The 22,600-nt window shown below is 35.3% G+C and overlaps 1 protein-coding gene across 7 annotated transcripts in view; it reads left to right on the top strand.

The window, feature by feature from the left end:
* Positions 1–2,832: 2,832 nt before the first annotated feature.
* The window catches only part of ryr3 (ryanodine receptor 3), a 169,263-nt gene continuing 149,495 nt past the window's right edge, over positions 2,833–22,600 (top strand). For 6 of the 7 annotated variants that reach the window (XM_069193301.1, XM_069193302.1, XM_069193300.1 and 3 more), the window contains exon 1: positions 2,834–2,959. In XM_069193301.1, the coding sequence (XP_069049402.1) occupies positions 2,912–2,959 (48 nt within the window). In that variant the 5' untranslated portion in view covers positions 2,834–2,911. Of the gene's footprint in view, positions 2,960–22,600 lie in introns of all 7 variants that reach the window. The other variant, XM_069193299.1, reaches the window with a different exon arrangement.

The following is a 22,600-nucleotide window of genomic DNA, read 5'->3' as shown; positions in this document are numbered from 1 at the left end:
ACACTATATACTGTAGAATAGGTATACTGTATATGAGTTACTTACATTCTATAAACAGCTGGTTTTCAATAATTTGAGGAAACCCAGGGGAAATTTAAAAGAACAGCTGACAGTATTACTTTTCTTGTGGAATTGCAAATTTATTGCTGTGCTGAAAGGGTAAAAGGGTTCCAGATAGCAACATGGAATAGTTTGAAGTATCAGCAAAGAATGCACTTACAGCGTAAAGAGGATTATTTTACTATGAAGCACAGTGTACACAACAGTAAATTATAGCACATCCTTTCTTGGAAAATCAACATAACAGAAAAAAGATTAGGGTATATACTGTAACTGTACTAACTTGAAATACTGTACATTATTTGACAATTCTATTCAAGTTTAAAAAATTTAATTTTCTAATAAATGATATCTGATGGTATAAATGTATTTTAATGGTGCAGTTGACAATTGGGAAGACGTTTTGTTCATTTTTTCCCTTGTCAGAAAACTGAAAAACGTTAAAACTAAGAAAATTAATCGTTTTGCTGTTTTGCTAGACGTTTGGTGTGTTGTTGTTGTTGTCTTCTTGTCTATTCATCAAGACAAGTACAACTACTTGTCTATTTATCAATTAAAACCTAATTAAAGTATTATTGTCATTGTAATGGCACTTTATGGATATTTGTTTAATCTTCATCTGTGAAGATTCTTTTCTATAGGTCAAAATCTGTGCAGATAGTTTTTTTTTTCTGTTTCTTGTTGTAGCCATCATTTCAAATATACATAAGTTGAATTATTGTCAATTATCCTTACTTTTCAATTCAGATATAAATCAGGATACAAAGAAGATAAATTAATTCAATGCTTCATACCAAATTGTTAGTAGCTTTAATTACCCACTACCTTGATATTCTTCCTAGTGACTTATTATCCACGACATAACATGGCAGTATCCATAGAAAATTCATTTGTGTATATTAGTAGCTGTTGTCTTACATCCTACAGTTTGCTGTGTGTGAAGTAAACATTTTGATTGGTTGTTGTTTACTTTCAGAATTGTTAAATCCTTTCACTTTATTTCCACTGCACCTCTTCAGTTAGTTTAGTGAGTCTAATCATTCAATTAATTGAAGAGCTTTATCTCCTGTCCTCAGAGTGTTTTATAATCACTAGGCCATAAATTTAAAATATGCTTATGAAATTCTGAAAGATGCAGATGCCAAAAAGTTCTCTTTCAACCAGTGAATGATTTAAGGCACAAATGGCTGGCCATGATGCCCAATCTTTTTTAATTGGTGTACATATCTACCTAATTTGTCCAAAGGAGTTTCCTAGTCCTTAGCCATGAATAATTTCAAGGCCTCAAACCGGCAGGATTTCTCAGGAAATGGGCACAGTCAATAACTGTAGACTTCTGTGCTGAAAGAGAGGTGGGGGGAGATCATAGCTCCTGGATAAAACTCATATGAACACAGTGAGAACATACATACTCCATACAGAAGGTTCCCTAGCCCAGAAACAAAACCAAAACCCCAGAGGTGTGACATGGCACCTATGTCCATTGTGACATGTCCCTTCTGTACAGTATGTCACCATGTCTGCCAATTAACAACACAACAATTTAAACATTTATGTGGGTGTTTTTACTTTTTATTTACCCGTGAAATTAGTGTGTTCCTTATTTTATTTGTTTACATTGTACTCATCTAAGATTACAGTACTTTATTTCATACTGAGCATGGCGTTGAAATATGTATAGATGCTTTACCAATTTTCAGTTTGCTGATGCGTGTCATGACAACCACAGATACACTCAATAGTTATATGATCCCGTGTTTAAATAAATTAATAAATAAGCTACCGTTTTAAGAAAAATAAAAATGTTGTATTTCTAATTGGTGGGGTTAAGGAAAGAATTGTTATTAATCTTTAATTTGTTTGGAACATATCATGTAGGGATTACACTGAATCAGATTTAAAGTACTCAACAACCTACCCTAAAGCTAAAACGGTCTTTCAAAAAGGATTAAATCTCACTGCATTTTCTATGATATTTTAATGATCCCAGCTGAAACACATTGTGATGCTTTCTAAAACAGTATAGACACGCTTTTTAACGCGTGCCAAAAGCCATCTCATCATAAGGCACCAAATTACAGGGATGCTATTGTGACACTGAAACTATGGAAGGCTTGCAATTTAGACATAACTGAAATTAAACAATACTTACACTGCGGTCGTTTGTACTTGCAATCAGGGAACAGTGAACTGTATTTAACATTAGAATTGCTATTATAAAGTCTCCAGCTAGTTATTGTTGGTTAATTCAAAACCTGAGAGGAGTTGTATGAAACATAACGTTAAAGGGACATGGTATAAGCAGTTCTATACACGTTTTCCTTAAAAGCATGGATTATTCATCACAGAAAATCAGTTAGGCTACTTGTAATTACGCATACTTGGTTGTGTTAGAAAATGTTTCTATTAAATGTAAACAGTCATATTAAAAAACATGCGGTGACTAATACAGTATAATCATGTTTAATATTCAAAGGCGTGCTATACAGAACCCACGCTCGATATTTTGGTCAATTCTGCATGAAATAAACGCTACTGCTGACGTCAGGGATCTGACACCGGTGCTGTATTTTGACTGCAAAGGATTTATTTCCATGTCTTCCGTGTTTTCTGTACCTTCGGTATCCCCAAGAACTGGTGCTTGCCTGCGAAGAGCTCCCCTGGGAACGTTATCTCGGGCATTGGCAGTAAGCGGGAGTGAGTGACAGGCTGCAGTGCAGTAGGTTTGCCCAGGCTCCCCTATATGGCTGTGGATTAGCTATATGCTAATATCGGTACGAGAGGAGTAGCAGCGCGGAGCTGCGAGCCGACAGTGGAGGCTATCAGAGTCTAAGCAGGCTCCTCAACAGCCATGGCCGAAGGAGGTGAAGGGGAAGATGAAATTCAGTTCTTAAGAACTGTAAGTAATGCACAGCGTTTAAAATGATACATTTTAACACGGTGTTTACTTTAGGCTTCTCTCGTGTATCTTTCGAAGCCAAGACAGTGTCGCTGTCTGCAGCCCCCTAGACATTACTCTTCCATTCAATTAATGCTGAAGCATCACCTTAACGCGTGAATACCACAAGTAATGTAACAGAATGCAGGCTCTCTCATTCGACCGTGGATATAACTGAAATCTCAACCTTGTTTCCCCATTTTCTTTTATGCGTTTGCTTCTTTCGGACTGTGCACAAGGGGGGTTCCTCTTTGTTTTGCGCAGCGTTCATAGCAATTCTGTTCTGAGCGTGGAACTTGCTTTACTGTCTCAATACGGATTACAGATGTAGTCATGAACTGAAATATGATTTCCAGTGTCTCCTTAATTTCGTTTTATTTTTACCACACGATTCACGTTTGAAGTAGCCGTGTGCTTGTGATGCTGGTGTTTGCAATAAAAAGTTTCTTTCCCTGTGGTGTAAGGTCGCAAATAAAACAGTCGTAATTTGGAGAGAAAGTTCAAGGCTCTATTTGTATATTTGAAGAATTTGACGGACGATGTAACCACAATTAATTCTGAAGTCAGTCGCGAACGCAAGTGTTGGATTGCAAATATGTCGTTAGCTAGTTGAACTGTTAATTACACGTCTGGTACTGTATTTTCACTAATTTCTGTAATTAAGCATGTTGCTCTACTGTTAGGGCTTTGCGTTAGGTGTTCATTGCAAATGTGACTTTGACAAGTTCTGTTCACACGTTAGCTTCTTCAAGATGGTTCTATTTTTAAGTATTGACTCAGATGAGTTACATAGATGTGGTCGTGCATGGCAGTTATGTTTGAAAATGATATGATATAATGCGAGGAACTGTGTGAAGAACCGTCGCAGCTGGTACGCTGCAGAGTGATTGAAGAGACTCCATCTCCGTTTTAAAGACGCCCATTAGACACCTGTATATGGATGTGTGCTGTACTTGTTTTTTTATCACTGATGATGAGGAGTTGTTTTACGATTGTCGTTGGTTGGCTGCAAGGGTCATTAGACCAGTTAGTACTATTTGGAACTAATTAATCCAAACTAATTACGGAGCTCACACGTAATTGCCAAGGAACTTCGAAGACCTTGGTTTGGGATCAAAAATGACGGATGAACAGCTTTACGAGTAACCTTATTCAACGCTGTTGAGAAAATAGTTACAGTATTTAGAACAGTTAACTGAAAAAGAAAATTGATTTTTATTACTAAGGTGCTGGACAACAATCCATAGAATGTTCTGGGATTTCTTGATTGAAGGATATATAAAATTCACTGTGTGTGTTATGTGAACCAAATTCTGAAATTTGTCGATCTTGGTTGGAAACGCAGCCGGGAGTTCAAAATGTATTGTACACTCTAATGGGTAGCAGAGACAAAACCCATCTAGGCTTTATTCAGTCTGATGTGCCACTGTAGCCGATTTAGGTCACATAAAATTGTCAGAGGTGAATAGTTCCTTTTAGAGCTTCCCTTGTTTAGGAGTGCCATCTGAAGAATCGATATAAGGGCAAGGAACAGAGCTCATAAATCCTCTATACAGTCCACCTTTTTGTTCACCTGTAGGATTTACTCGTGAGCTTAAATTTTATTTTGTTACAAGCAGAGAACCAAAGTCAATTGCAATAATAACTATAATAATTGTAAATAATAATCCAGATTAAAAGCCTTTTTAATGTGTAAATCCTAATTATGCATCTTTTGCCATAAGTGAGCACACAATTTAATAGACTTTGGATATTGAGTCAAATTAAAACTACAAAGTAATGACAGAAAATGTGTAATACTTAGTATTGTTGTTCCTTTAGAATTATCTCCATAAAATTCTATTAGAACTATCATATAGTTGTGAAAGAAAAGTTTCCCTGTCTGTGTAAGTAGGAGTGAATGCTGGATATACTAATACTGTATCTCTGTACTGCTTTCTATGAGTTGACACACCACAACTGCTTATTGCTTTAAAACATATTAAACATTTCATTGAGTTCATATAAAATAAGACCATAAGAAAAAAAAATATTCAAAATCAATGAAATCAATACATGTATTTGGTCAAATGTTTTGCTTTTCCCACCAAAACGAGAAGGACTGAGAAAGATTATAGAGTAAACTAGACTATATTAGGTATGTAGTGTATTCTCCACAGAGAAAACAAAGAACTTCTTAATTTATCCTCAGACGTTTACAATTATCTGTAGACTGCTACATAAATTTGTAGAGGGCCCCAATATTAACCCAGAGAAGTGTGAATACTACAAGGAAACATAATATTCAGGAAAAAAGACATCTGAAAGCAATTAGCAATTTCTTCTTCTTTCACCTGTTCATTTTGTGTCCGAGTTTGGAATTAGCCTTGCCATGAACCAGACACCCGAGGAATCACTTGCCGGAGGGCAGTAGCCTATTAACAGTTCACAGCCTTCCTGTGCTTTCTTGAGCTCGTTGCTTTTGGATTCATTTGCCACAGTGGTATGTTAAGTATATGATGACAACAGCAATTTGTAGATGAACCCACATGCAAGGGGTTTTCCCTGGTCTGACCCTAGTATTGGATAGCAAATCTTGTTACAGATTTTAATTAAAGGGAAACTGTATTATGCTATGGACTGGTGATAGCGAATAGAACATTGTAATAAAGTTACAATTAAACATCAATTTTACCACTTTGTAGTCTGATTTTGTTAGGTCTCCAAAGCTAAACAAAGTTGGGCCTGGTCAGTGCTGGAATGGCAAACCTTTTAGGAAATAGTTTTTGGTGGATTAGTAGGTGACCAATCTATGGACCATCTTGACCATCACAATTTCCAAATAAACGTCCCAATATGGACATGTAGGAGGTGTCATTCTTTATTTGGGACATTCAACTGCCATCCTAGCAGCCTGGTCATAAATATTTTATCATACTGTTTGTAGGAATAGTGGTGTTAAATCTGGTGTCCAGATTAATTCCATTCTGGGTTTGTACAAATTAACATCCATATATTCCAGTAGGTAGCTGCGTCAGCATCCATAGGCTGGAAAGGAACAAGTAAAGGTGTATTCCATGCTGAAAAGAGAAGAAAGGAAACACAACGTTTCGGCTGTGGAGCCTTCTGAAGTTATTTGTCACTTTTCCACCACAGGCTGCTGGCTGGTAATGGCAGCTGTGTGCCATCCAGGTGACTGCTGCACTTCTGTGTAGTGCTATGGGTTGAAAAGTGGTATGCAAATGTGATTTCTTATTTAATCAATCACCCCAAGAGGGAAAAAAAATCATTACCATTGATGAGATAGTGTTTGGATATCTTGTACAAAATTATTGTAGCTATGGCAAACACTGGTCCTGAACTGTAATTTCTAAAACAAATAGAATGATTAAACTGGGGAAGTGTGATGAGGTAATAAATAAATATGTCAATAAAACAGAACCATTGGGTAATACAGCAATTTGCAGTGAAAACAAAACCCTCACATCTTGTGAAGATGAACCTGATTTTTTTTGTTGTGCTGGTATTATAGTATCTGAAGGTTTATCATATTGCCTTTTCAATATCTGAGTTTTTCATCTCAGTATATCCATCTGCAGGTTGTTGTTCACATCACGTCCAACGGTCATAGCAGAAGTACACCTGATATCAATTGCCTGTCTTCGGTGAGAATGTTGTTCTTTATTCAGTGCAGGAAGTAGAAGCTTTGGGATGATATTTAAGAAGAAGCCTTGATTCTTGTTTCCCCACTGCTTAATTGAACAGCATCTGGAGCTTTAAATCCCTTCTTATTGGTGATGTTCACCCTTTGCTCCTGGGTGCCAATATCTAAAATATTCCAGGATTTGTACTTAATCAAGAATAAACATCAATGCATTTAGTCAGAGTTGTGTTTTTAATGTTGCTTTTTCTGCATAATTAGGTAGGATTGGAGAAGATGATATGAGTAGCTGTAGAATAATTTATGAATTTAATGTATTGCCAAAGGAAAAAAATAACCCACTACATTATTCAGAGCTTTACTTAGGTGTTGAAAATGTGATGTTGTTAAAGATAATGACAAACTCCGAAGCTCCGCTTCTTAAACGTCTTATACATGGAGGTTTGTTGAAAATTTTGAAAAGTACTTTCACAATGTCATGTAGTTTACGAATCTCTTCTTGAGAAACTGATATGTGTAGGTTAAAATAGAAGATTTTCATTTTATTATTGAAGCAGTGTGTTTGGTAGGTAAGGCAGGTTTTAATGTTTCTTTATTAGCCCTATACAATTTCTTGCATTAGGAATTCGTCTTTTCGCATACCCCAGCTTTTCTCCATGGAGACACAGACACAGACAGGGAGAGAAGCTTGGGGTCAGAGCGCAGGGTCAGCCATTGTACAGCGCCCCTGGAGCAGTTAGAGTTAAGGGCCTTGCTCAGGGGCCCAACAGAGTAGGATTCCTCTGCCGGCCGCGGGATTTGAACCGGCAACCTTCCAGTCACAGGCGCAGATCCTTAGCCACAGAGCCACTGCTCCACTTTTTTACTAAGTATATGTGAATGTCTCATATTTAGACAGTGTGAATATTTAAGGCAGTGTGTAAATGATAATGTTTCAGAAATAATTTCTGTTAATAGTCTTAAAATGCACAGGATTGATGAGATCAAATTGATTAGGATGGGTCATATATTCTAATATCATATTTTTGCCCTTTTTACAGAGTGCATGCAAGTAAATATACATACTGTATTTATAAAAATATAATCATGTGAAAATACCTTAAATAATACAGAATTCAGTAATAGGGCTAATGATTATTTTTTAACAAACAAATCAATACATTGTATGAGATTTCTTAAGTAGCTGTAACAATGAAATCCTTTATGCTTACTCTCCAGAAAAGTCACAAATGACATAAAAAAAACTTTTGTTTTTCTGAGCTGGGTTTTCGGGGAGGTCATAAGAACTCCTGGATAAATATTCTCCTCTGCTGAGTGCATGTAATGTTTTTTTAATGAGTTCCTATCATGTAATTATACAAAAAAAATAATTAGGTAAATTTGTCATATACTAACTCATACAATTGTTTTTTTCATAAAGCTATTACAATTTGTTAGTTCTTCTTTAGTTACCAACAAACAACAAAAAATAGGCACCAATCTTTATGACAGTATAACAAGGTCAGAATGAATGCAGTAAATCTCTTAAGTGTTTAGTATGCACACTGCATTGTTGCATTTTCTACCTGCCATTAAGAGATTCTGTGCCTCTCAGGAGTCCTCGAAAGGTTCATCTATTTAAGCGTTTTTTACCTGCTGCCCCAATTTAAATTAAAAGATTAATTTTATTTGTTCCAACACAAATATAACATTTTACTTTGAGTTCTGTTTTTCCACATAATATATTCATATAACCAGTCAGGTCTGGTAAGACAGACATATTTTTACTTTCATTTTAAAAGTAAATATACTGTACCCACCCTTTTAGAAGGTACAGTAAGTATGCTATCTCCACTATTTCACCAAAAGATGGTATAAGGTTGAATACTATATTTTACTCTTGGTGTAAAGTCGAATACTATATTTTACTCTTGCTTTGTTAACAAGAGATCTGTATTGTTATTTTCCAAATTTATTACACATTCCATAACTCCCTGTTTTTGTCTTTTAAACAATGCAAGCAACACATATCAGAACTTTGACAACAAGTAATTGCTAAAATATATTTTCAATTAGTACTTTTGTATTTATGTAAACTTTTTTAAAAGTTTGTGTGATTATGATTTTATATGCAATAATGTGATAACATTTTAAATATTTGTGGCATCAGTACAATCCTATATTTCCATCAGTATTATTTGTCCTTTTTTTAAAAAAAAAGCATGGTGAAGCTTTGCTGGGGAATAGAGAGATACTACTATGTCCTCTCTGAATATGGACATCTAAATGAATATCCTATCATCAATTTTGTGTGAGTGAAGCATAAATGTTATTCGGCCTATGTTTTGCCCCTGCTGGCATGCAATATTGTTCTTAAATTTGTTCACAATTAGAAATTCTTGGAATCATAGTTACAGTATCTGCACAGCATTGACAGTTCAAATCGATGCATAACCCAGTAAGCTACCACACAAAATTAAGAACTCAAAGCCTCTTACTTTTCACTTAGCTGTTGATGTGTAAAGGTGATAAACTTGGCAGTGAAGCAATTTGTTAGTGACAAAATCAGAAAGGTCACAGATAAGAGAGGGCCACTTGCCTATCATTTTAAACCAGCAATAAGTAGCCAATCCTTTGCTTCAAAGACTTGACCAAGTTATGAACTAGAAGATTGATTTTAATTATTGCAGAGTTTTATTGTTTAAAAAAATGCTGTATTGTAATAGTAAAAGCTGCAAGTATTGTTTTGTGGAATCTGGTCTCGCAGTAGAGAGTCTGAAACAAGTTTTCTTTTTTCATGGATAATTTATATTTTGGGTTTCTGGAATAAAGTGGTGCTAAAGATATCATCAGGGGGTAAGAGTGTTTATCCAGACTGCTGATTTAGCCTGATTTGGATTTCTAAAGAAACATTTGATTCATGCATTATTGTTTTATTTCATATTTTTTGTTAGTTTTGTGGATCGCATGAATGTTAGCAACACTGCTGTGCACACCTCTGGGTGCAGTTTCAGCTCAGGCTTCTGTCTGTGTTGGGTTTGAATGTTCTGAGAGCTGATGTGTGTTGCTCAGGTACAGTAGATGCTGACCAGGATAAGCGGCTTACTGATAGCTGTCATCCTATGTTGTTGCCTTGACTCTGTGCAACTTGATGTTTGATTATAGATTTCTATTTGATTCCTATGTCTGAGTAAATGCCTTAGAAAACGTCTTGATATCTAATGAGAGGATATTCTGTTTACTATACCAAATGTACCATTAAGCTGTTATGCACAACAGGGTGTGTGCTGTCATGAAATATCACCAGGTACTGTTGGAGATATTATGAGGTGTGAATTACAGATGAAAGCTTCCAACTACCATACCCGTAGCACTATCCTATGACAGTAAAAACCCCAGAGGTAATTATTAATAGGGCATGAGTCATGAAATTATTTCAGAATTCAAAAAGACACCAGATACATCTCGAGACATAATTCTTAATAAACATCTATTCAATAACTTTCAACTCAACGAAAAGTAGTTCTTTAAAAAGTTAAACTGTAAATATTTAATATTTATTTACTAACAATTGGTGAATTCTACAGTTTTAAAAATAAAACTATATATTTTGGGTAGCTGGTCCACTTAAAAATAGCCTTTTGAGTAACATTTGAAAACCATTAGTGCTATAGTATACAGTATTTATCCTTGATGAGGCAAGTACCTATGCTCTGTGATATATTTCACGATACATTTCTGTATTACACCAGATCTTACTGAAATAAATATGGTGTAAGGCATCTGTAAGGCTGTATAATTATGCTTCACATACAGTTCTGTATGGGTGACACATTACAGTCCAATGCGCATTTGCTTTTCTATGGAGCAACTTTTCAAAAGTATTTCTAGCAGGTTTTTTTTTGCTGGCATCTTTATTAAGCAACATAATCTAAAAAAACCTAAACAACAGGGAATAGTTCCAGATTGCATGCAATAATACTGTATGTGCAATAGCTAAGGACAAAAGGAACTGCCTTTAAAACCTGTTTTCCAGAATGCTGTTGTATAGTAGCAATGGGCTTATTTGGAGTTTGTGTTGTTCTGGAAGCCTCAGGCATTCCTGGAGACGACTCCAAGGTTTAAAATTAGCCTTTAAAAAGCTGATGCTTCCACAGCACCTACACACTGTCCCCTGGCACAAACACATGCTGAAGTTATTGCATCAGCCACATACATCATTAGCCATGTAATATCATTATAACACTAATATTTTTAGTCGCTGTATTTAAAAAAGATCACAAAATGCATAAGGCCTTCAAATTATGATAAAAGTTAAGATTTCTTTAAGCAAACTTACTTAAATATATTTTTTCCTTTTTCTACCATACAGATGTTAATATAGATAGCCTGAAGTATGATCATTTACGACAAAAGGAGAGTTGTTAGATTTAAGCTGCAGATTTAACATCTAGAACATGGCTGGGCTCTCTCTAGATGCTCAAATGCATGTCTTTTCTATAAAGATGAGAATCTGAAACAGAATACCCTTTGGCGTTTTCATCACAATATTACAATGGAATTTGTGCTTCATCTGCAGGTTTTAGATGCGTCTTTGTGCACTTTAAAACTTACATACCCACTAACATTACTTTTGCTGACATTAAAATAGTTATACCTGGATATTGTTTTCTGTTCTGTGTTATTTGGAATAACTTGTCGCTTAATGCATCAGCTTTTTAAAAAATTCTAAAGCTATATAAAGTCCTTCAACTTTAATAAGCCAAACACCTCTTTATAACTTGCCACATGGGCCAACACCTGAACAGATGACTGGAGTATCATGTTCATGGAGCGTTGTATGAGTGCATATGGGGTGAATGCAAAGGAAGTGCCAAATTAGAGTGCTTTGTCAGGAAAACAAAACAGGATCTCTAAATGCAGTGCGGCTTGCACACATTTCATTTACCAGAGAACCCTAGCCATTTGGAAAATTGCTTCTAGGTGACAAAATCATTAGTCACACCTTTATTTGTTTTCATTTTTGGCTTTTCCTTTGGGAATTCTTTATTGACCTACATATACAGAACATCTCTATTCTAAATCTTTTTTTTTCCATCTCTTGATTCTATATTCAGTCTCTAGATTGCAAGCCAGTCTCGTTAATTGTATTCAAATGCATTTATTGTCAGTAAGAAAAGTGTATTCCAAATACCATCAATTGAAGTTTTGATTGTTCCTCTACAGGCTAACAATTATTTGTGTTAGTACTCTTTACTTCGTTTTTTTTCTTTTCTACAGAGTTAATACATAAAAATATCCATGATAATTGATATATCCATGATACTGTATACTGTATATTTACTACAGCTCATTTAATTGGTAGCAAAATGAATAAAATAGATTTCTTGTAAGGTGTTTGCAACGTATTAGTATGGAAGTAACAATATGTTTTTGCACTTATTTTGTGTCACATCTTTATTACCATCCATTTTTGGCAAGAAAAAAAAACAGTTTTACATTAAAAAGCAAATGTTCTTTAGGGCTGGTCTGCAAAGTCAGTGTAAGCATGGAGTAGGGACTGATGATGCACTTAGATTTACCGTTTTAGAATAACAACAAAAAAATTCTTCAGATTTTGCATCAATGACATCATTCTATTTTATTACATTATACAGTACTCCACCCAATGTACTGTACAGGCATTGTAGAAAGTGTCAAAGATGTGACACATTGCCTTTTTGTTTGGGAGGCTTTCCTCACCACTAATGTGTCTCTTTTTTTGGCAAACATGAAAGCTGTTATCAGCTAATGTAAATGAAGTCATTGAGTACCAGGGGAAGAATGAGGAAAAGTAAATGGGGAGGAAAACACACAATATATGATCTCTTGTGCTTGTTTGTGGTACAAATCCTGTGATTCTAAACATGGTGTGTTTACCTCCTACTGTTTATTCTAGGAGAGTTTATAAGGCAGCATTATTGTACAGTACTTAATTAAGAAAATACTGTATTTTGTGCAGCTTTGAAATATTACTGATAATATTATAGTTGGCCCTGGTTTTCTGCAGTTGAATGAGTCTGGTTCCTGTGGGTTTGGAGTAAAATCACTGTAGCACAGCTGTTATTGTAATGGTTTACACAGGGATTGTTTGGTGACAAAGGTCATGAATGAGGTGTAATACAGTACTCATTTATTTTGCTATTACAGTAAAAAATTTCCAATTCTTTCCCCATTGTTATTTTCGTTAAGGACTATGCTGAGCAGGCAAACAGGAATATTTTGATTTAGTCAAGAAGTATCTCTAAGATAAGTTGATGCTATTTTTAACCCTGAAAAATTGTCTTGGATTTCACACACATATCATCACTAAGAGGACATCTAAGAAGGTCTTTTGCAGGTATGTTTTGGTATCTTTTTACAACAGTAGAATAAACTTGAATTTTGATTATTTGTGATACAAGCCTATTCACTTCATACTGTATTTACACATAAACTGTGTAAACATTCTGAGCCTCAAGTACAAATTAAAAGAAGTTAATCTAATTGGGTGTTTTATATTTGCTCTTTATCAAAGAAATACAAATACAGGTGTTTGAGTTTAACTTGAAGAGTTAGTTCTCATCAAGAACCCTTGAGTAAATATTGGTGTTAATTCCTAACATAAGCTCTCTCTCTTAAGGGTTTTGCAACATGCCATATTGTTTGTTTTGTTTTATTGTTTATGTTGACAAATCTCAAATATTGAATTTAGTTTTCTTAGATTTAGAGATTTACTTTGCATATTCCATTTACATTCCCCCTAAATCATGGATTTGAGGTTTAAAAACAATATTGTAGATTAGTATTCTAGTAGTTGGGTCCAGTCGGATCAAGGGCAACAGTCCTGAAAGTTTTTCAGAACTAAGTATTGCAAATAATGCAAGATGGCTTGGGGCCAGTTTTATTCATTCATGTGAATAGGCAGCGACTCTAGCTTGGATTAATTGAAATGTGTCAGAGATGTGTGTCATTTACATAATCTAGGAAATATTTCATAATTTCCTTTTCAACTTTTTTCATATAGATTTACTTTAATACCATCCAATGTAATGTGGTAAACCAGTGAGGGACAGAGTTATGCATTTTGAGAGATAAACTTCTCCTTGTTATTTCTTGCCTTTATAAATCAAACAGGATTAGGTCTGCTTTAGTTTGTTATAATGCATAAAATTAGACATTGGATGGTTAGGATATATTACTGCAAATATACAATATGAAATACATAGTAGCCGCCACTGGTAGTGTAAGTGACATTGCACTCTCCATTGCAAGAAGTAAAATGACATTTTTGTGCAAGTTTTTTATAGGATCTTAAAATTTGTACTTTTCACAGGAACAGTCCATGACCTTTAGTTGCATTAATCTCAGATGTCAGATTAGTAGAGATACTTATTTTTTATTCATCACGATATCCGGTATTTTTACAGTAGGATTTTTATGTGTGAGGTCTATCTACTGCCACCCAGTTTTGCTAGATTTTAATGTCATCACGCAACTCCATCACATTTGATTTTTCCATCCCCTGAACAGCCTTGAGGGCATTGCCATCAATGAAAAAAGACTACAATGAGAAAGAGCTACAAAGAGCATCATGAAATTAACCTCTAAAAACAGACTTAATTCAAGGCACATGCACAGAATTTTAGGAATGCATCTGTGAAAAGGGCAGAATTTAAATATGATTAATTTGAAATGGTAGGGCTGAAAAAGTGAGGTTTTTCTTTGCAGTAGGCTGTATTCCACTGAACTTTAATCAGAGAGTCATTTTTAATTAGAGCTAAACCTATATCAGGATGTCTCATGTAGGAAACTGTACCAAAGGGAGGTTACTTCACAGTGTGCTTTAGTCTTTGTGGGGGTTTTGTTTAATGTAAAAAAGCCATGGATGTATTTTCCTAACACCCACTTGAATTTCTCTTGCTGTGCCATGACTCATTTTGTTATGAATTTATCAAAGGCTCCTCAGCTCAAACTTCTTGTTGCCTTTGTTATACCAGGGTGTCCAGATCTGTAATTATTGTATTCTCAGATACATCCATGCTGAGTTGTCTGTTAAAATGTCATGAAAACTTTTCTTGTAACCTGGAGGATTTTGAACAATTCCAACCGTTTAAAAACATTGTATGCTCAGACTTGAAAATTCTCACTACAGTAGGTGTTGAATAAAGGGTACAAAAATGAGTAGAGACCATTGTGGACCTGATTTTAGTATTCAAAATCCTCAAAGGCATTGATAAAGTAAAATCTCCAACCTTCAAATTATTTAGACTTGTTTAGACATTAAATATGGGCACCAATAGAAATCTAGGGAAAGTGTATTTAAGGAAGTAGCTTTTTACACAAATGTGTGTCATCCTCTCATTTGTAAGCTTTTCATTTTCCTTTTATTGTTGTACTGTATATCCGATACTGTATGTTCAGTGAAGGTTTTTTTACTTTGTAACCTTTTAATGTGCAATTTGAAAAAGAAATACATAAAATTGTTTTATTGTAAAGTCATAGCCCTCTTTTAAAACTTTGCTATCATTTTATCAACATAATGTTATGACATAAATACACCATTGTGATATATACAAAAACCTTAAACACTAGACATGAGGAAATATGGGAAACCACTGCAGAGTGTTTATATTACTATTAAAATGTATCACAGTAAGCCTTTGTAAGAATACAAGAAAGATTACAAATGAACAGTTGCCATTTGGAACATCTTGCGTATTTACATTATATGCTATTAGCTTATTTTTGTAGGAGCTCATCCAAGCTTTTTTTAAAAGATCCCAAGAAATAATCTTCAGCATCATGATAGTTGAAGCTTGTTACTGTATATACACCCACCAACAGTGTGTAAATAAATGCTTCTTATTGGTAAATTAAATGATAAATGTCTTGACTGCTAAATTATATTCTTTACCCTTGTTGTTCCAGGTCAGTTTAAAAACAGTATGATGTACAGTATTTTGTCTTCACCAAGGCTTGAGCATATTAAGAATATTACGAAAGGGGGAGAATAAAAGGCTGAAAACACAGTTTTCTTTTTACAACATGAAATTCAGACCCCATAAATGTACATTGACCCCACTATTAAGTTCTTATCAAAGAGAAAAAAGAATTTAATCACCTGCCAACCAGTCAAAGGATGAAAGCCTGAAAAGAGGTACTGTATACTGTAATGTGGCCTGTTTCAGAAGGAAAAGATGCATTCTTCCTTTAAAAAAAATGGCATCATGTTGTAATGGGAACGGGTTTGTCCTTGAAAAGGAGTGAATGCTTCATCAATTCTTATTGTAAACTACACATTTCCCGCTGACAGGGTCACAAAATCTATCTTGATGAGAGCTGGTGAATTCTATGAAATTATATATGCTGAAATATCAGTTTAGCCCTGTCATCCATTCCAACTCCCCCCCCAGCTGTGACAGTCATTTACAGATTCAGTGAAAGAAAATATTTAGTTAAATTTTTTTTGCATTGTGGCACTTAAAAAAATAATTCTAAAATTATTATATGTATTAAATATTATTACATGCATTATTAAATAAATTAAATGTAATAAAATATTGCAAAGAGTTTAAAGGCCTTAGTTAAACATAAATTGAATTGCTTTATGTCTACATGTGTGGTCATAAGAAAATGAGCCTGAGATTCAGATGGAAAGAAAAGGAGAGTTATTAATGTACAAGATTAATATATGAGAAATCACATTCACAAAACCATAGTTTTGTAGTGGTGTTTAAATTGCAGTATAGTGAATATCGGATAAAAAAACACTAGTTTTAAAAAATACAATATAATGCCTTTTTAAATGTGGTCCTATGTAATTAATATTTGACCAATTACAATTGTAGTAGATTTTGTTCCTAAAAATGGTTTTATGTATCCGTGTTAAAATATCCAACTCTTTGTATATTAATATGTAACTTTAAGATGTTTGGACCTAAACACAACCGTTTTAAATTATCTTTTAAAAGTTAAATTGGAGTTATTTCCCGTTTTAAAGTGAGTGCCAATGAGTGACACGTTTGTACTCAAATTGTCGTCAGTGGCAAGTTTTTTTTCTCTTTTGTTCCCCGAGGCAATGTGCTAACAAAAGGATGTTAAAGATATTAGCCACTCATGGGATGATGGGTGAAAACATGTACAGCAGAATGTGTGGCTGCAGTGAAGTGTTGGTTCAGAATCAACAAATAGAAGAATTCCATTAAAACACTTTTTTGCATCTGTTTTTTTATATAAATCACAAAGCACTTTGACCCAACCTAAAAATGGGAGTTACAAGAAAGCTGGGATGTGTTATATGGAGTCTTTCTAGAAGTGTCTAAATCCATACTGGAGGAAAGCCATGGAAAAAAATAGTATAAGGGTAAGCATTCACACATGTGTAGGTATGTCTCTCCAACAGAAGGTTTCAAGAGGCCAGAGGAACAGTGTAGATTGTGGTTCTGGCTGAAGTTGTGAAATCTGACACAATTATATTCTTGTGGATAGTGAAGCTATCGTTTTGCGTTTTGATTGTATCATTTTTGTTTGTCTTTTTGATATTGTTATATGTGGAGACATTTTTTATGAATATAAACTTGTTTTAATGCGATGCTTTTGCAACTTCACATGACATCCAAACGTGTTTGCCTGTCAGTGCCACCATAAGGTTTGCACTCCTCTAGCTGTTTTTCCTTCACAGTGCAGTATTTTGCTCCATGCAGTAATTATATGTAAGTAAAAAGCGTTAAGTACACTCTTAAACATTGGAGCATTGTTATAAATTGATTATTTAATGATGTACGATACAGTACAAATAATAGAGAATCTAATATATGTGAAGTCATGGTACAGCTTTTATCATATAGTTGTATATTTGCAATATGTGTCAAAACAAAATAAAGTTACTTTTACTGAGAGGATTGTGCTTCCAAGGGCAGTAATATAAGCTGATATGGTGTTTACGTAGAGGTGACAACATAATATTTTCAGTGCTCTTGAAGTGCTATTTCCACTACCACTTAGTTTCTATTTTGTTTACTGTGCCCCTGCATTGTGACGTTCTACAGTTTGTCATTTGATACTTTAGTTGTTTCTCTGACACATATTTTGCTCAAATGAAGAAAGTTTTCATAGACAACTTGGGCTGGCTTGCTGCCTTATCTTAGACATGACCTTTCTTTTATTTAAAGTAGTATTCTTTGGAAAGGACTAGTATTTGGACAGGATTATTATACAGTGACTATAGACAACCAGACTGTCTGATTATACTGTAATTAAACTAGCTGTGCCTAGAAAACACATTTCATTCTAACAGAGTCATGTATCCCTGAAGAGCAGTTGCTTTATTTTAACATAACAGTTTCAGGAATGTTTTATTCCGTTCATTTTGCTGTGGTTGCCCATTTATAGCCTTCTAAGAATGTGGCAGAATAAAGCATTGATCTGTAAAATTTGCAGTGACAACAACAAGATGTGATAACTCATTTTGTATGCTCTAGAGTTTAAATTAAAATAATTGATATACAGTATACTGTATATCAATAACCTTTATAGACCTTTCAGGATTTTTTTATTGTAGAACCAAGACTAGTTACTGCACATCCTGTATATGAATCTTTATGACTCAGACAAGCCTTGATTACATCTAGTCAAACAGGTGTAAGAGGCCGATACCCAACATTCCACTCTGTGTTCAGTTATTACAGATGAAAATGGTCACATAAACGGAAGAAGGTCAGACAGAATGTGATATTATATCCCATTTAAAATAAACTGCCTAATCACCTTAGATTTGCAAGTAATCAGATGTGAAGGGAATTTCAGTTCTTGCTGTGTAGTTAGATGGTCATCACGGACACTAAACATGCTTAAATACAAAACATGATTAAAAAGGAATTATGTTCTGCTGCATGTACTGTAATTTCTGTTCCTTAGTGATGGTTGCTAGACACCTGTCGTTGAAGTTGCGTCTTCAAGCAGATAATTTTTCAGACAGCATTTACTGAACATTAGCTGAATTCTTAGATTAGAGACCTGGTTTAGCACCTGGGGTGAAAGAAGAAAAAGATTATTTTGGATCTTACTGTTTTTTCCCTTGCTTGTGACTGGCTCATTTTAGAGCATTTACCCCAAAACTAATAAACATTACAAAGAAAGTGTTACAAACTAATTCTGTGTTTAAACTGATGAAAAATGTAGCACTCCACAAGACAATATTAGATGCTATCCCTTTAGATACATATTGTGTAGGGTAGTCTGCCTTGCAGATTTCTAGAATGCCAGCACCAGATGTCTTTGAGCACAATAACTGATAATTTATTTCTGCCATAGAAAAATGTAAAAGAAGAGGTGGGTGTTTACAGAATCCAATACTGCTGCACATGAGCATCAAGTCTAGTTTGGTCAATTTGAATGTGTTTGTAATTCATGACAACTGCGGTTATTACATCCTTTATTGGCTTTGCAGTGTTTCTTTAAATTATTTATTCCACATTTAAAACAGGATGTTAAGTGCTGCGGGTTCAACTGTACTAAATCTTCTTGTAACAAACACTGAAATGTGCTCTTGCGTCTACATTAAAAAGCCTGATTTCCTTATCAATTCTCAAGCATTTGGAGAAACTCTACAAAAGGCTTATGATACATCAACAGTACTGTATATTAATAGCAGAAGAAAAATGTTTGACTACAGGTCATTATGTGCATTTTCAGTGAATTTAAGTATTATTAGTTAATTTCACAAAATTTAATCCAGTTACTGTCACGGACGTCCAAAGGGACTAACCATGGGGAGCAGGAGAGCGGAAAAAGACCCATATGCGTACCGGCGAGACAGGAAAAAGGCCCGGGCTCATTAGTGCAAAGAGTTCAGGAATGCCGTATAGAAACTTATGCCCTCAGGGAGCGGACGTGGGGCACCCTGGTGCTAGGCGGGTCTCAGGACATCCGAACGTCAATGCTGAGCGAGGACAGAGGGCAAGACCCGGAAATATATAGCCCAAGGGAAAGAGAGGGACAGGAAGGACAGCAGACCGGAAACTAGGGACAGGACAGAGAAGGAGCGCCCTCTGGCTGCAGAGGGCATGACAGTTACAGATTGGAATTTCAGTTTTCCAGTTGGTATTTGGTGCTGGATGCTTATGACATTTTTTTAAATTTCAAAACTAAGTGGATTGCAAAGAATCAAGACTGTTTTATCAGAGAGTATGTCATTAGAAATGGAAAATTCAAGCATTGTTTCATATAATATAAAAAAAATATTTTTAGCTATTAAGGCAACCGAGGCGAGATGAGCTTAGCATAGGAATGGATATAGCTAAGGATTACTGTACATCCTTGCACCAGATTTATACTTATGCTGGAAACGTTATCATTGCTATGGCATTGTGGGAAATTGAAAATCCCCCACAAATTGTCAAAACAATAAAGCAAAGCTTTCATGCATTCTTTCAGACACACTGTGCTAGTGACTGCAAACTTGAAAAAATTTAAGTGTGGACATTTCTTTATCTGAGTTGAAAGGGATAAGGCAGTCACTTATATTCTCTCCTATTCATGTAATGTTTTAAGACAGGTTGCTGTTTCATAGTTTTTGATGTGCTTAAAGATCATTTTGCTGTGAACTTTCTTTTATAACAGCCTTATTTGTAGAGATGGCTTTGAAGGAAAGGTGTGATCATAGTGGTCAGCCAAGATTGATTTTCTGCTTTGCCAAAGTTTTATTTACAGTGTTGTTGTGAAAAGCCAATTTAAGAAAATTGAAAAGTCACTGGAGTAAGGCGTGAACACAGGAAAACAAAATGCTGACAGAACATGATTGACAAAAATATTATTTAAAGTTAAAGCACCAGAAAGTGATGTAGGTGCTCCAGGAGAACAAGACATGCATGGTAATAAAAACCAATGCATTGATAAAACTAAATAAAGCTGTCTGCTGAAGGGAAAATAAGCAGTGTTTTACATGGCCATAAAGTTTCTGCTGCCTACAGTGCAGTTTTTTTTATCAGAAACAGAAGATCACTCCAAATACTTGGTTCCTTGTGCTGGCACGCATACTGTATAGCAATACACTAGTCTTTCTTATCTAGCTATTAAAACCACATTTTTAAAAAGTATTGTCTGCGATTATCAAGGTAAGTGCCTTCTTGTAAACCAGCTCTTGATTGAAGTAAGTGGTTGTAAGGATTTTGCTTTTTATTTTTTATTTCCCTTTTCTTTCCACTTTGAAAACTGGTCACTTTCTGAGAGCAAGTAGCCAAGCAACGTCAGATGCAGCAGGTACTGTATGGTGCAATACATACCAGATAGGCCAACGATATTTAGGACAAAAGGTGTGGTCCCGCATCAGCCAAAATGATGGCTTGAATCATGCCAACCCTTTCAGAGTATTTTTCTTATAAGTTGTTGCACCTATTGAAACAAAACTTTGTGGGTTTCAATAACAACCAAAGGCTTTTCAGTTTTTACCCGAAAAGGTGTTATTTTGAAGCTTGCAGTGGTTCATAAGCTATTGTAAGAATTGTGACCCAATCACACAATCTTCTCCTTTGGGCAATTATTGACAAACATTATCGATATACTGTACTTCTTCTACAGTGTATATGAGATACTGTAGATGTATATATGACAATGGAGTATCTGCATAAACAAAGGTGGACAACCTCCTGTTTTTTTTTTCGGTGTTTTGCCCATATGTTTATTCTGTAGGAAAAACACTCTGAGCAAGGTGTGTATAATTCTGTCAAGTATAGGAATGGGAGATACAGTATGTGTTTACAATCCTACAATGTTTTATCAGTTTATTCTGTACAAACATTATGCTACTGTCATGATATGTGGTGCAGAGGATGACCACAACCTATGATATAGCATTATTTAGCACTTAGTTGTACCTGTAGGCAGTGCATCTCCAAAATATTCCTACAGTAGGTAATATGAGTTGAAAATCTGGGACAAGCACTGATACTGGCAGGAAATGGGGTGGTAATATAGAGTCAGATTAATGTTTTTATAATAGCTTATATAATTTTATGATAATAGAGTTTATACAGTATATTGCATTATAGGGGTTCCTGTGTAAGCTGCGTGACCACTATTGTTTTCTGAAAATTCAAACTACCTCAGTCTTCGGTAACATTGTGCTGATTCAGTTGAAAGTTGACAGGTTTCATCAATGCTCAAGCCTGTTGCGCCTCATTCCTTGCAGCACTGCTATTTATGCCCACACGGATTTATCCCCTGCTTGGTGAAATGCAGCCTGTAACGTACACTGGTCCTATACAAAAAAGTATGTGAGCTATGAATTCCAAACTAAGGGTGGGGCTTGATTGGAAGCCTTTAAAGCTCCATGGAGTTTTCTATTTTTTTTTTATTTATAAAAGATAGCCATCCTATTTAAAAACAGCAATTGTTTTAAAGACTCAGCTCCCCAGCATCAACTCACGTGCTGGTATGGGAAAGAGCAAGATGTAGACCTGCTCCTCTGACAAACCAAGCTGCAAAGCCATCCTTTGTTTTTCACATTCCCAGCTCCATAGCTGGTTGGAGCAGTGGTGTGTCTCACACTGATTTTCTGCAGGGCTGCCCAGCAAGTCAAGGGGCTGTTCTGTTGGAAACCTGAGGGAGTCCTGGCTGATGACATCTTATGCCACCAGTCTTAAGCCACCACTTGAGGAATCTTCTGTTTGTGCCAAATGGACCAAATCTAGACAGTAAAGCTCAACTTAAGCTCCACGGTTGTCAGTTTTCAGGTTGAGCCACTCTGGAAACACGTCTGGACACATTTCAACAGTGTTTGTAAAGTGAAGAGTAATTTTATTTTCTTGTTCCACTTTATATTGGTTGAATGTTTCAAGTAATTCACTTAATTCATATCCTGTTCTATTGAAATTATCCAGAATCCTGAAATTGCATGGTCTTGTTTAGTTTCTTGCCCTGCCCTACTTATTGCTGAAGAGTAAGGGATCTTAACTGTGGTACTC

Source organism: Lepisosteus oculatus, chromosome 8 (genome assembly GCF_040954835.1).
Source record: "Lepisosteus oculatus isolate fLepOcu1 chromosome 8, fLepOcu1.hap2, whole genome shotgun sequence".
NCBI lineage: Eukaryota > Metazoa > Chordata > Actinopteri > Semionotiformes > Lepisosteidae > Lepisosteus > Lepisosteus oculatus.
The sequence above is the reverse complement of the archived record's forward strand: the minus strand, read 5'-3'. Positions and strand labels throughout refer to the sequence as shown.